Here is a 15611-nt window from a genome sequence, read left to right as displayed (position 1 = left end):
TTCTATAGAAACTGAAGGAAAGCCACAAATAGGAAGAACAAGTTGCACAACCTTTAGACATTTAAGCTCCATTGAACTGAGTCACCTTGTAACAGTCAGATCAACTAAAGTGAATCATTATTTAGTTTAAGCTTTAGCTGGTTGTCAATAACATAAAGGAGAGGAGAACTAAGGTTTTATTTTGTTGAACTTATTGCTTTTTTCTGAATATCTTGATTTAATTTCTTTTGAACTCTGTTAAACTCCAGCCTGCGAATAATTTATTTCAGAAAATCTGGCTCTTCTGTAAACAGCCCATTGAATGATCTGCTGATCATTGAATTTTATTATTTGATGCAGACCATGTCTCATTTGGTTTAAGAAATTAACAGACAGTTTTAATCATTTGATGTGTCCTTAATCATTAAGGTTTTATTTTGAGGTTTCATTTGTATTTTGCCAAACTTAATTATAAAATAATCAATTAAATGGATAAATTGATGCAACAGATTCAACTTAAATACAATAATTGTGACTCAACATGTTCATCTTGGAGAAGCTTTATAAATAGTGCTGCTGGAAGAAAACTAATTTAAAATCGGGGTTTCTTAATGGAGCCATCAAACTCCTTGGTCATACTGTGGCACCGGAGCCCATTCCTCTAGCGCCGCCCTGCAGGTAGAGCTCGCTGCGCTGCACTTCACTGGTCATCATGCATCCTGGAGACGATCCCAGTCCAGACTGTCCCTCAAAGCCGAGAGACGAGGTCTGCATGTAATTCAATATTAGATTTATCTGCATCTGATTGGCTGTTCAGCATCTTATTGGTGTGACTGAGACAATGATCCAGTAACTGTGATGAGTTTCTGTTGTCTGATTATGGATCCGTCCGTCTGACTCCAGGGGGATTTCACTCAGAGAAAAAATACAGAGATTCTGGGTTTTCCACTTCAAAACACAATGAGAACTAAGAGAATAGTTCATCAACTGTTTATCTCCTTTATTAGCAAATTTAACAAGTAAAAAGATACACATGCATACTGAAACAAATTTTATATAACACAGTTTTTCTATGAACTGTAACTGATGTGATGAAGCTCAGTGGAGAGCGGCGGCAGCAGAACGTTCTCCAACATTTTCATAATTCACTGAGTCGTCATCAACAGCAAAACGAACCTGAGAGAAAAAACAAGCAGAGATTAACTGGATAAAACAGGAACAGAAACAAAATGAACATCTAAATAAAAATAGGATCACAAATGATACTACTGAGAAAATCCTTTATAACAGCTTATACATTTATTACTCATATAATATAACAGTTTTACAACATTATAGTTCAATGAAAGTTGATTTTCTTCTAAGACGTTTCAAGGTAAAGACTAAAAAGGGAAAAAGATAAAAATCAATACTGCTGACATAATGTTTGTCATTTATAATCTATATATAAAATGTCTATGAATGTATTTTTCATGATTGTTTCTCTTACATTAACGTCTTTCTGAGGCTTTTTTCTTCCTGCAGTGAAAAACAGAATAAAGTGATTAAAGTAAGAAGTGTGTAAATTGTCTCCATTGTAGCTGAGTTTCCTCACCTCTGGTTCTGATGATACCAACAGTGATTCCAACCATCAGGATCAGTCCTGTGATCTTCAGAGTCAACATGATGAAGCTCAGAGGAGACGAGGCGGGGGGGCCTGAGGAGGAGACGGAGCAACAACCTGATGGGATCATTTTCATCTGATTTAGGAAGAAAATAGTTTGAACATGATGGTGGACTGAACATCAATCTGAGTGTCTGTGATTCTGGATCCACATTTAGAACCAAGGAGAACCTGAACCACCATCATGGAGAAGAAAACTGGAGATCTACATAAAAACTGTGGTGTGAAAAGTTAGAATTAGAAATCAATTGTTTGATCATAAGATTCAAAATAAATCAATGAGACATTTAACCAGAAGTTGATGTTTTTCAGTCCAAAATTTTAACTTATTCATAAAAATAAGACATCATACCTTCAGATCCATAGTGAGCTTCTATCTTCACTTTGTTTCCTTCAACAAACTGGCAGGTGAATCTTCTGCTGCTCTGAAGATTCACCGTCAGTCGAGAAACACAAACAATCTGTCCTCCAGATTTATATTCATCATCTTCACCAGTCAGTTCACTTCCTGTCTCATCCACCCAGAGGAAACTTTTATCTGGACATGAACCAAACTCTCCATCTCTCACCAAAGAACAGAGTAAAGTGAAATCTTCCTTTGCTGGATCAGCATCGGTAGGAGATGGAGAGACTGAAAGAAAAATGAAAGCTGTTGTCTTAATCCACATATGTCAGAGTCAAGGCCCGCGGGCCACATACGGCCCGCGAGAAGATTTTTTATGGCCCCTGGGATGATCTTGATTTATTATTAGAACCGGCCCGCAGACCGCAGCAAGCCGGCACCCCGTCTGAAAAAAAAAATATCTTCCTTATTTGAACTGTAAGTAGTTCTTTAAATGTTCTGTGAGATGATGTACTTACCCATGTATCCATAACAACCGGAACTTTCAATATCCACCAAGTTATTGCCGAAATATACCGTCTATTTAAACGAGTGCCCCTCGGATTAATTACACTCTGTGCAGCTGCAGCTGCGAAGTTACCGTATTAACCCGATACTTGCTGGAAAGTGCAACGTCTCCCCTTTCAGAAACCGTTGGAATTTTTCCACTTAGCGCTACGTGTGGCGGAATTACGGTACTGCAAATTTAGATGTGTCGCCGGCGACACGTCCGGTCTAGAAGGGTTATTAGCACAGCAGTCGTCAGCATAACTGTAAAATTAACTTTCAGATACCCATCAAAAATGGCAAAAAGGAAGGTGGACACTGAGAACCGGGGGTTTCAAACAAGGTTTAGAGTTTATATTTAGAGTTTTTACTCAGTTCAAGTTTAAAAGTTAAAGTTTAATATTTGTTTTCACTGCATATTACTTCTCCTTGATGAAAGTGTTGTTTTTGATTAATAGATTTTTGCACTTTATTTTATTGTATTTCAATCCAATTATATTTTAAAAATATTTCAGTTGTGTCTGTTGAAAATTAAAGATTACTTACAGAGCCATAAGAAAATATTGCTTTATTTATCTGATCATATTGGAATATATTTGTTAGGTTTTCAGTAGGTTCAATAAGGTTCACTAGACTATATGCGTCATTTAAAAAAATTTCAATGAACATTCGATCAGTCCGGCCCTCGGCTTGTAGCTAAATTTTTTATTTGGCCCTCCGTCCATTTGACTTTGACACCCCTGTCTTAATCTCTGAAAAATGAAGAAGCCTCTTTAAAGAGATTAACTGCAACTTGTCTCAGGATGTGAAGAATAAACAGAAGAAATACTGATACAACTGTTTTGACTGATCAGCATTATTATTGGAAAAAGGAAAACAGAACTGATGATGTCAGAAACATCTGTCCAACATTTCACCAAGTTGATCAGAAGGAAACAGTCTGAATGTTAAATCATTCAGGTTTTCATACTTACTGGTTAAAACATTCAGATAGACTAAACCATCAGAGGAGATTCCTGGACCAGCTCTACAAATGTAGAATCCAGCATCATCAGCAGTGATGTTGTTGATGATCAGAGAGCAACTATTGTCCAAATTTAACCTGGAAGCTCGAGGTGAACCCTGATCAACTTTTCCATTTATAAACACTGAGTGAGTTTTGCTTCTATCTCTGTTGTAAAGCCAGTTAATAATGGAGCATGAATCAAACGATTCAGGACTGTTACAAGGTAGAACAACATTTTCTCCTCCTCTGTGATACAGATGAAGTTTTCCTCCTCTGGTTCCTGCAGCAAAAACAAAAACAAAGAATGTTGTTCATTGCAACATTTTAACTTATTTATAAAAATATGACATCATACCTTCAGATCCATAGTGAGCTTCTATCTTCACTTTGTTTCCTTCAACAAACTGGCAGGTGAATCTTCTGCTGCTCTGAAGATTCACAGTCAGACTAGAAACACAACCAAACTGTCCTCCAGATTTATATTCATCACCTTCACCAGTCAGTTCACTTCCTGTCTCGTTCAACCAGAGGAGACTTTTATCTGGACAAGAACCGAGTCTCATCAGAGAACAGAGTAATGTGATCTCTTCATTCTTTGTTGGATCAACAGCTGGAAGAGATGAAGAGACTGAAAGAAAACAAGAAATTCACATTTCATCACCAAGACTTTTCATAAAGAAAATCTTTTATATTTATGGTAACAATCAGCAGCTTTTCTATGGAAACATTGCAGACAAACATTTAGTGATAAAATACTAAAATGAGCCATTGGAAATATAATTAAATATAATTAAATTATTTTCCCCACTGCAACATAATTAACATCATAAAGAGAGAACTGAACAGATTTCAGTCTCTAAAATCAGACAGATCCAGTTCCAGTCCTGACAAAAACACATCAGGATCTAAACTGTCAGATCTTTAACAGACTGAAATCAGCAGGTAGAGTCATTAGTTTAGATTACTTACTGATCATCATGTTTAGATACACATCTGTATTATATCCACAGCTGTAACGTCCAACATCTTCAGCTGTGATGTTGTTGATGATCAGAGAACATTTTCTGTCCAAACTCATCCTGGCAGAACGAGGTGAACTCTGAACCATTCCTCTATGAACTTCCTGTTTCCTGTTCATGTTTTTATTTCTCTGATAAATCCAGTCAACAGAGGAGCATGAGTCGGATGATGAAGGTCTGTTACAGGGCAGAACAGCTTCATCTCCTGCTCTGTGGTAGAGATGGACTGGAAAAAACATTCAGAGAAATATTTTACTATTAATTTAGTTAATAATACAATATCAGTTTCTGTGATCTTCTGCCTGTATTCAGTGGAAATAAAATACATGTTTAAAAAAATAAAATATATTCAATAGAAACAATTCACGATTCTGAAAGAAAATCCAGCAACTTCAAAATCTCACAGAAGTTGGTTAGTTTGAATTTCTTTTATTTGCATTGAAACTTTATTTTCTCCTGAAGAACTGGATGATTTATTGTTAAAACTCAGTTTATTATCCAACCTGGAAACTGACCAACATGTGACTCTCAGTCTGAAGTCTCTGTGAGGATTTCTGTCTTTAACACACTGATCTGTCTCTTCTGTCTCTAACAGACTCTAAAAGTTGCTGCTCTGTTCTGGTGTCACTTTTTAAAGGTTCCCTACAAAACGCTGCACTGGTCACTTTGTTCCACACAAACATTCAGACGGTTCACTGATCAGTTCAGTGAATCTGTTTCACTTCATATTATTCATTTCATATTCAATTCATATTATTACCATAAATCTCACTCAGTATCTGTAAATTAATTGAATATTTGTAACAACAGTCTTTGTCCTCTTTGCTTTCATGGAGGATGTTTCACTGATCTTAAGCTGCAGCAGAAAAATAAAAAAGTTCTGAACCTTTTTTATCTCAGAGGAGAAAATTAAGTTTTATTTCAGATAGAAAACTAGTTTTGAAAATATACTGTAATCTGTCTACAAAGACAAATGATAACATATAAAAAATATAAATAATCAAATAAAATAGTAGAAATTCCTGCTGTTTATCTCATTTACTCTGTGAAGAAAAAAAGACATCATACCTTGTCTGATCAGATGTGTGTATTGAACTTCAACCTTCACTTCATTTCCTTCAACAAACTGGCAGGTGAATCTTCTGTTGGTGTCGCTCTGATGCTTCACAGTTAGAGAAGAAAAACATCTTTGTGTTGAGCTGCGATCATCATTTTTACTGGTCAGTTCACTTCCTGTCTCATCAAACCAGCGGAAACTTTTCTCTGGACAAGAAGTCAATCCTTCGTCTCTCCACAGAGAACATTGTAATGTGAAATCTTCATTTGTTGGATCAGCATCTGAAACTGAAGGAAAAAATACAAATACAGTTTTCTCTAAAATATGTTAAAGTAACTTTCTCAGAGGTGAGAACTTTAATAAAGTCTTAGACTCTCAGGCTGCAGAATGTAGAATATAAAATAAATTATAATCATTACTTTCTTTGTAATGTTTTTCCATTTTACATGATTATTGATCTGCATTATTATTACAGATCTGATCAGGTTTTGATCAGCTTGATGGAAGAAAACAAGTTATATAGAAAGTTGATTATTCAAAGCTTTGATCAAACATTGAACAATAAAAGATAAACTGATTAAATCTAAACTGAGCACAATGTTCACTCTAATGAGCCGACTTCGTGATGTCATCACAGCTTGGCCCCGCCCCCAGCTCAAACAGGAAGTAGAAGAAACAACAGAGGTTGGCTGGGAAAAATAAAAACCTGATTGCAAGCTTCATTTCAGACTGTGTGGACTGATGGGTAATGTTTACTTGAATCTAAATAAATGATTGTTTCTCTGACTGAACAACATCTGAACTTCTGACTGCATCAGGTCACTGAGAGGTTCGCTCATGTTAAAGTCCAAAGAAGTTCAAGGTTTCAGAGAAAAAGGAAATCAGAACTGATGATGTCAGAAACATCTGTCCAACATTTCACCAAGTTGATCAGAAGGAAACAGTCTGAATGTTAAAACATTCAGGTTTTCATACTTACTGGTTAAAACATTCAGATAGACAAAACCATCAAAGGTGTCATCTGAATCAGGTATACAGATGTAGAGTCCAGCATCATCAGCAGTGATGTTGTTGATGATCAGAGAGCAACTATTGTCCAAATTTAACCTGGAAGCTCGAGGTGAACTCTGATCAACTTTACCATTTTTAACCACTGTGTGAGCTGAGCTTCTCTCTCTGTCGGAAAGCCAGTTAATAATGGAGCATGAATAATATGATGAACGACTGTTACAAGGTAGAACAACATTTTCTCCTTCTCTGTGATACAGATGAAGTTCTCCTCTGGTTCCTGCAGCAGAAACAAAAACACATTAAAGTTTTACAGATTTCATTCTTCACCAAATAATCATGAAGGTGAAATTAGAAATGTTTTATTCATCTTGTTTCCCTGGTGTTGAATTATTTTTACATTGTTCAGTCTTGATGACAATAAAATAAAATTTCACTCATGTTGGGTCTATTTTAGTTCCCAACCTGCAAGGAATCAACCAAAAACACAAGTTACTTTCTACAGAAAAGGGGAGCAAAGCCAGACGCTGAGAACCGCCGTCAATCCCTGTCTGGGTTAAACTCCGCCGGTTCACAGTCCCCAACTGCCTTTTATTATGATTACAAGGAAAGAGGTTGGGCTTTTTCCCACAGTCACAAAAATAATTGATCAAAGATTTCTACCACAGGATGTTCTGGAACCCTCTGTGGACCTGCCCTTACAAAGGCACAAGGCTGATGTTATAAATCAGCTTCAACAGGCAGCTGATAACACAGGACTGTGTAAAAGTTTCTAACCTCCAAGCATCCAAAAACAGAAAATAATGTACGACAAAAGGAGCCAAGTAAACAACAGAAAAGAATAATATGAAAACATAACCTTTCAAATAAACTCAGAAGTAAATGAACTTAGATCATTTTTCAAAAAACTCATAAATGCCATAAATATTGATTTTATAGTTATTATAAGTTAATGTCTCCATAAAAAATTAAAGTTTCTTTTAATTTTTCTCATCTTCATGTGAAAGAAAACAGATCTTTACCTTCAAACTGAAGCACAACGACCAGAACCAGAACCAGAACCAACATCTCCTGTCCGTCTATCAGCTGCTGATCTGAAAATACTGATCATATTTCCTCGTTGCACAGTATCCTGTCATTTTGCTCTTATCACACTTCCTAGTGAGTGACAGAAAACCGCAGAATGAAGCAAACAGTTACCGAACTTCAGTTAGAAATGAACAGATGAACTACATTTAACTCACTTTGTAACACTGAGATGTTTTACAAGAAGAATCTGCAGGTAAAGAACAGCAGACTAAGATTTTATTTCCTCTTTTTAACTGTATTTATTTTGTATAACTTGTCCTAATTTCCATTGCCTGAGCAGAGATAACTTGTCACGCTCAGCAACGGGCTGCTGTTAGTCCACCGACACCCAGCAGACAGAGCAGATAAACCCAGTCAGAACAGAACCCAAACAGGACCAACTGGATCCTTACAGCAGAAAATAAAAATACTTTAGAATAAAAATGTTTACTACTTATACTACAAATCCCAGAATGCTCTGCTGGCGAGTTAGTGTCCATCAGAACCCAACAGCCCCCTCTACTGCTGGCAGTTAATTTTGATCTGATGCTACAACCAGTCAGACCAGTAGAAGAAGAAATGCCAGCTGACTGGACCAGAGTCCATCAGAACAGATCAGAGAATCAAACTGAGCTTCATTGATTTTTTCCTTTATCAAAGTTCTTTCAAGTCCAGCAGGAAATGGACATGACTCAGTTATGATCATTACTAGAAGAAAAATAGTTTTGATTTGTTTACGAAATGAATGCCAGACAGTTTTGGTCACTTAATGTGTTCTTAAAATAATTATTTTGAAGTTTATGTGAGAAAAAAATATTCATTAAACTGTGATATTAGATTTATCTGCTTCTGATTGGCTGTTCAGCATCGTTATGGTGTGATTGATACAGGAATTCAGTGTTTTCTTTTACCATACGTTTCTATCGTGCAAGTAAAAAAATAAAAGCCAACAAACATGCAAACAGTATAAAAAATTATGTCTCTGCTTCAGCACATCTCAAACTAAATAATTAGATTATTGATAGGAATGTACAGCTGCTCTTTGCATGCTGTGGAGGTAATTCACTCAGAATGAGGGTTTTGTTCAAGTAATTTATACAAACCAGTTTGGCTAAAGACAAAATGAGGGAATTATTTCTTTATTCTGAAGTCGAATCTTTTATTGGTTTCAATGTATTTTGAAAATTTTTCGGTTCTGCTGATCCCGTCTGGATATCTGGTTTCTTCTCTTTCAACTCAAACAGCAACACAAAGGAAGGAACATTTTAACATTTAACACGTTTCTGTCAAAACTAATTTCTGTTCCTCCTTCATGTTTTTCTAAAATGAAAAATAAAACCCAACAAAGATGTCTCCAGGTTAATAGAAGAAAATATTTATTCCAGCCTTTCCACTGTCATTAAGTTGCATTTGGAGTAGGTGAGACGTCACACTGTGTGAGAGAAAGCAGTTAAAGGGTTTTTGACTGAAGGATTAAGGATTTTCACATTTTATACAGATTTTAGCATCTTAATGCTGAAACTAACCACTCATAAGTGTGGTTATTACTACACAGACTAAATGTGTGTGACGACAAACATCCCTAATATTTTCAAATCAAACATGTACAACAGAAAGTTCAATAAAAAAAGAGCAAGTTTTTGCGATATGTTCATCCTTCCAGTTATCTGATGAAAGTCTTGCTCTCTCTTGCCATCCTGCAGCCTGAATGACGTCTTAGTTTCATTTTAAACGGCTTGAAGACACTGAAGAGCGCGTCCCGTTAATGCTTCAAGAGCTGCCTTCACAGTACAGAAAAGTATTGGATTTGTGAGTTTCTGACCAGCTGTTCATCTCTCCAGAGAGGGAAACACCAGGGAGGTTAAAGTTCCAACAAAAAACAAAGTTGGTTTGAGATCTTCAGTCCATCCACCAGTTAAACCAGCAGCTTGTTCTGGTCTCCGTTTACCTCCCAGTTTAACAAAAAAATGATAATCGAAGTTTAAATTGTTGAACTGATGAGCTGAGATGATCCACAAAGGAAGACAGCAGCTTTTGGTTCAGCCAACAGGGGGCGCTGTGGTCCCGGTTTTCCGCCATCAACGTTCAAACAGAAAGAAACTTTCATCCAGTTTGAATTTCCAGTCAGTTCTGAACCCCAACACTGAACATTCAGAGGTTTTTCTCTTCCACCTCAGAGTTCCTTCAGTTTGACGCATCCATGGGTTTATATCCTACAAAAAAACAACAGATGAAATAAACCAATATTTCTGTTTATAAATACAAATCTCTCAATAAAACAATAATTTCTCCCTTTACCTGCTGAGAAAATCTTCATCCTCTTCCTAGATCTTCATCTTCTTGTTCACCACTAGTGGCAGGTGAATAAAAGGCAAATATTTCATCAGTTTTTCTTTTTGAGTTTCAGGATTTAAAAAAACATCAGACAGAAAAATAATAGAGAAATCAACCAATTTAAAACAAATGGCTTCAGTCAGTAGCTGAATCAGTGTAATAAAAACATCTCATTAAATTAATGTAACAGTGAAAAGTTCATTTATTTCACTCATTTTATTATAAAACATATTTTAAGCATTTCTTTGTTCGTCTTGTGGATTTTTTTTGCTTACAAAATCATTAAATGATTCCAATAAGAAAAGAGTTTTTAAAAGCAGAAATGTTAAGTTTTGGCAAAGTAAGGGGCCAAGTCATGAGGAACCCTGCTAACCTGCATGCTGACCCATAAATACGCATGGAAAGTTAAGTGGAAGGAAAAACTGCTTAGCAGTAAAAGAAAAAAAAAATGCAATAAGAGCAGGAATAACCAGACTTGAGAGAATTGTGAGGTAAAGCCATTCAAGTCTTTAGGCGAGATTCAAAAAGCAAAAACTAAAGATGAAATCTGAGCTTCAGAAATGAAACACGGCGATGTCTCTGAGCACAAATGTCCCAATCCACTGCTGAACCAAGACAACATCAGAATAACCTTACCTCAGCACCAAGGAAAAATCATCTGGGTTGCTTTTGAGAGTCTGCGGCATGAGCTCAACCCAAAAAAATTGATGGAAAATTTCATGGAAAGAAAAAAAATGTGTAGGAAAACGTGCAATTTTTAAGGTAATTTTCCAGTAAAAAGTACCAATATGTGACTTAATGACCGTTTTAGAGCCTATAGTCAATAAACTTAATATGTTTAATTAAATTACTGAAATAAATGCACTTTTCAATGATATTCCACTTTATGTACATGCATCTGTATGTGGAGAAATAAAAGTATTTTGGTAAAATAATTTAGCAGAGATGACGAGTTTATCCTTCAAACAGAGAATAAACTAAAGTGACACAGATGAGATGATCGTAAAGTAATATTTAAAATTAGAAATATTTCTGATTATTCTATTCCAGGTACCTTCATCAATCGTACACGCCCTAACACGACTCTCCAGACCTGAGAAGGCCACGCTGCTGTTTGAGAGTTCAGAGGTCAAAGTTCCCATCTCACAGGTCAGAGCCATGATTGGACCGTTGTCCGACTTCAGCTGCATCCGAATCCCGTCCTGAAGCGCCACAACCAGAAAAACAATCAGCTTTAATGTAGTTTCATCATTTCAGATAAAACCAGGTGAATGAATCCATCTCTCTGGGATCGGCTGCTCTCCCCCGGGATCGGCTGCTCTCCCCCGGGATCGGCTGCTCTCCCCCGGGATCGGCTGCTCTCCCCTGGGATCTGCTGCTCTCCCCCGGGATCGGCTGCTCTCCCCCGGGATCGGCTGCTCTCCCCCGGGATCGGCTGCTCTCCCCCGGGATCTGCTGCTCTCCCCCGGGATCGGCTGCTCTCCCCCGGGATCGGCTGCTCTCCCCTGGGATCTGCTGCTCTCCCCCGGGATCTGCTGCTCTCCCCCGGGATCTGCTGCTCTCCCCCGGGATCGGCTGCTCTCCCCCGGGATCTGCTGCTCTCCCCCGGGATCTGCTGCTCTCCCCTGGGATCTGCTGCTCTCCCCTGGGATCGGCTCACCTCTTCAGGAGGAGGAATGATCAGCTTCGTTTCTGGAGGAGATTTGATGACGATCACCGTCTGATGCTGCAGGAGTCCAAGGCGACAGATGTCATCGCAGCGAATGTAGGCCAGCGTGAAGAAAAGTTAAAGATCAAAGCGCTTCTTAAAAAAACCTCAACCAATTAAACCAGTTGGTCTAAATATGTTGGAATTGTCATTTTAACCTGAAGGTTTTTGGTTAGGGAAAGTAAAAATTGTACATCTTTATTGCAGTTTTCACCTACGACGTTTTAATGTGTCGCTCTACATGAGCCAAAAAGCATCATCTACTTTTTACTGGGTTAGCTACGGCTAACAGCATTAACAGGAGCTAATGCAAAATCAAAACAAACTGGAAAGAAATGCATATATGTTGAAATAAAACAATTAATCATCTTCAAGTTTTGTAACACATCACTCTAATAAATGTGTGAAAATGTTTTGATCCTGATGCTAAACGTAAACAGTTGGAGTTAGAAACTGGAGATCTTCGCAGCGTACTGTTGGAAGTTCAAACTGCAGCGTTTTCTGCCAAGTCTCTCATCTTCATCTCCCCTCGTTTCTGCATTGTGTTTTATTTCAATGTTCTCCAGTTCAAAATGAAATGGATGAACTTTGTTCTTGGGCATACTGTTCTGGTTGGACGGAGCTAGAAACTTAACATGTCATCTTCCCAGATACATTGCTACGTCAACAACATGACTATAAAAGCCAGCGATATTTTAATTGTCTTGTTTTTACATCTAACTTAAATGTTTTTCAATTAAAGTTTATATCGTGGATCGAAATGATCAAACTGCTGCTTCATTATCGGGACATAAACACCAAACCAGCTTCGTATCTTACAGATATTTAGACGCAGAAGCTCCTCAGACTCAGAAGGATATGAAGAGTTCTCCTCATCCTCCGTGAGGTCGAAGAGCTGCTGAGCGCAGGATTTAAAGAGACGGTCCACTTCATCCTCCATGACCTTCAGCCCCTGCAGCATCGTCAGGAAGGTCAAAGTGTCTCTCCACAGGAAGCTGAAGATGGGACTACTTCCTCTGAAGAGAGAACGAGAAAGAGGGAAGGAGAGGGAAGGAGAGGGAAGGAGAGGGAGAGATCCTGGTTCAAGGATTTCAGATTTCAGTTTGGACACGGAAACACAACAAGAAGCTTGGAGGAAACATGTTTAAAAAAATGTCTGATTTAATATTTACTTTAAAATTTCTGTGAATTTACTGCAGATGTTTCTACTGACATCAGGAAGGATGGAAAGAATCAAATTAAAGATGAAAAGACATAGAAGGATGGACAGACAGAACCAGAACCAGATGGACCATTTCCAGTCTGTGGTGCTGGTTGAACTGGTTTAATGGTTGAACTGGTTTTAATCAGGAATGTTTTCCTTCCTCTGTGATCTGAACGGTTTCTCTGCTGATCTCATTCCTGAATCTTTTACAAAGAGACTCTGAACAGAACCGACTCCAGCCGCTTACATCCACCGGACCCGCTCCTCCGAGTCGCTCTGGACGAGTCCGACACCCTGCAGGACGTCCACGACGCTCTGGACTCGGTGTGTGTGGGTCTGGAGCTTCTGCGCCGCCTCTCTGACGTCCAGCGAGGCGTCTGGGTCGGCCATGAGCAGCTGGAGGAAACCCCGTGTGAGCCGGGCCAGAGGAGTACCTGGAGACAGAACCACTGTGACGTTACCGCGCCAACAGAGCCAGCATGATTCAAACAAAAAAAATTACTTTACTCCGGTTATCTTGGTCTGATATTAAAATATTAGCGATGCATCGATATGAAACCTTGGACCCGTTCAATATTTATATTGAATGGCTGATTTCCAATATTCACCAGTATTTCCAAAACTTTGGACACAGTTTAAAATATCGGCCTGGTTTCATTTATCGGACCGGTGCCGATGTTAACGCTGATGTATCAGGAACCACCTGAAAACAGGTTCATGAACTGAAACAAGGAGAACGGAAGGAAGGATGGAAGAGAGGAGGGAAGGAAGGATGGGAGGAAAGATGAAATGATGGACGAAAAAATGAAAAAGAAGCAAAGAAATGTGAAAGGATGAAAAGTAATGAAAGAAAGGGAAGATGATTAGAGGAAGCAATGAATGATGCATGAAGGAAAAGGAGACCAAAGGAAAGAAGGGTGAAAGGAAGGAAAGAAGGAAGGATGAAAAGAAGGAAGGTTTAAAGGAAGAAAGGTCAAAGGAAGGAAGCAGATGTTAATGCTGACATGTTGTGACTTTCTATGAACATTAAATAGTTTGAAAAAACAGCAAAAAAAAGAGGAAATCAATAACGGAGGAAAAGAATCCAGGATTTGCTTTGAAAATTTTCCAGCCATCAAAATAAATAAAGATATTTATCCCATAATTATTAGTTAGAAAAACGTTCATTTCATGATTGATAGAAACTAATTGGTTGTGACTCACCTTCTCTGATGAACCAGCCGGTCGTTTCATCCTGAGGACAGAATTCACTGAAGAAAAGGAAATAAATATTATTTAGGTTTTCCAGTAATTTGGTGACCTTGACCCGGTTTCTGAGACTCTGGTACCTCTTCACATCCGGTTCTGATGGATTCTGATCAGGTCTGTTTGGGTTCTGGAGATCAGAAACCAGATTTTATTATTTTTATCTCACATTAAAGATTCGATGAAAGAGGTAGAAACTGACTCCAGACCTGCTCTGCTGCCTCATCTTCATCCTCCTCCTCTTCATCACCCCAGCCGCCGGTCGCCCATTGCTCCTCTTCCAGTAACGGATCGGCGCCGGTCGGGAACTGTGGCCCGTCCAGATAAGGAGGCATGATGGGAATGGCGTCACTCCGAACGTCCCTTCCTAAAATATCCTCCGGCAGGAAGTGATCCTCACAGATGAAATGCTGCTCAGACGGATCCTTATCGGTTTCCCTCAACGCCGCCAGCCATACCTAGGAGACGAGGAGGCAAGGAGGGAGGAGAGGAGACAAAACATATTAGAAAAATGAATGAAGGACAAATGAAAATACAAGGAAATATGATAAAATACAAAGAAAGATGAAAGAAAAACATGCATTAGGAGAGGAAGGAGAGAAGGACATAAGAAAGGAAGAAAGTGAAAAAGGAAGGAAGGAGAATGGAAGGAAAGGACGGGCAGAATGAAAGGAGGAGGAAAGGATGCAAAAATAATTAGATGAAGGAAAGATTGAGGGGCACAATGTAGACCAAAGAAATGAAGAATCCATGGAAATAAACACAAAAAGAAACATAAAATGATAGGAGAGAAGAAGAACACAAAAAAGAAAGAATGGGAACGAGAAGAATAGAAGGACAGATGGAAGGACACAACAATAGAAGATATTAAGAAAATTAAGGTCAAAATGAAGGAAGGATAGAAGGAAACATGTTGGGATGAAGAAGTGCAGAAGTTGCAGAAAGAAGGAAGCATTTTCAGACATTGGGATTGGGAATAAATGTTGGAAGTGCACATTTTCCCTCACTTTCTACTGTGTCATTAGACTTTTTAAAGATCAGGAAATATACTGAACCAAACAGGGAAAACAACAGCTACTTCTGGGCTTGGACTACTTCCCGGAGCTTCCGCCGTACCTTTACTCGGTCCGGAGATGTGGGGAACCTGAAGAACCGTTTCGGTCCTCGCTTCCAGGCGCCCCGGTTCACGCTGCCCATGCGGCTCGGACACCCGGACACGACGCACTTCCACATGACGTTGAACACCGGCTTGTTTTCCTTCCGAATCCAGCGAGAAGCGGCGGCAGGGATCATGTTTCGCCTGGAAAACCGGGGGAAAACTTCAGGAAAAACACATCCACATTCCCGCCGCATGCAGTCTGTTTACGTCGCGCGCCTCAGGAAACTATCAGGTCTCTGATCCGGAAGTACAAGTTCTTTTTTTTATGGCGG

General features: G+C 38.7%; 2 protein-coding genes across 2 annotated transcripts; both read right to left on the bottom strand.

Annotated features, from left to right (window-relative positions):
• Positions 1 to 964: 964 nt before the first annotated feature.
• LOC122825877 lies at positions 965 to 7701 on the bottom strand. The gene is made up of 11 exons (XM_044107455.1): positions 7644 to 7701; positions 6593 to 6901; positions 5625 to 5900; positions 4507 to 4782; positions 3893 to 4165; positions 3506 to 3817; positions 2212 to 2273; positions 1995 to 2067; positions 1574 to 1675; positions 1469 to 1497; positions 965 to 1155 (listed from the first exon to the last, which is right to left on the bottom strand). The coding sequence occupies exons 1-11, from the start codon at positions 7687 to 7689 to the stop codon at positions 1078 to 1080; spliced, it is 1836 nt and encodes a 611-aa protein (XP_043963390.1). The 5' UTR covers positions 7690 to 7701; the 3' UTR covers positions 965 to 1077.
• Positions 7702 to 9042: 1341 nt separating this feature from the next.
• On the bottom strand, positions 9043 to 15589 carry LOC122825518 (transcription factor E2F3-like). Its single transcript, XM_044106950.1, has 10 exons — positions 15297 to 15589; positions 14390 to 14638; positions 14264 to 14310; positions 14139 to 14185; positions 13183 to 13369; positions 12592 to 12747; positions 11684 to 11798; positions 11078 to 11225; positions 9988 to 10039; positions 9043 to 9902 (listed from the first exon to the last, which is right to left on the bottom strand). The coding sequence occupies exons 1-9, from the start codon at positions 15531 to 15533 to the stop codon at positions 10014 to 10016; spliced, it is 1212 nt and encodes a 403-aa protein (XP_043962885.1). The 5' UTR covers positions 15534 to 15589; the 3' UTR covers positions 9043 to 9902; positions 9988 to 10013.
• Positions 15590 to 15611: the final 22 nt, after the last annotated feature.

Source organism: Gambusia affinis, linkage group LG22 (assembly GCF_019740435.1).
Source record: "Gambusia affinis linkage group LG22, SWU_Gaff_1.0, whole genome shotgun sequence".
Classification (NCBI taxonomy): Eukaryota; Metazoa; Chordata; class Actinopteri; order Cyprinodontiformes; family Poeciliidae; genus Gambusia; species Gambusia affinis.
The sequence above is the reverse complement of the archived record's forward strand: the minus strand, read 5'-3'. Positions and strand labels throughout refer to the sequence as shown.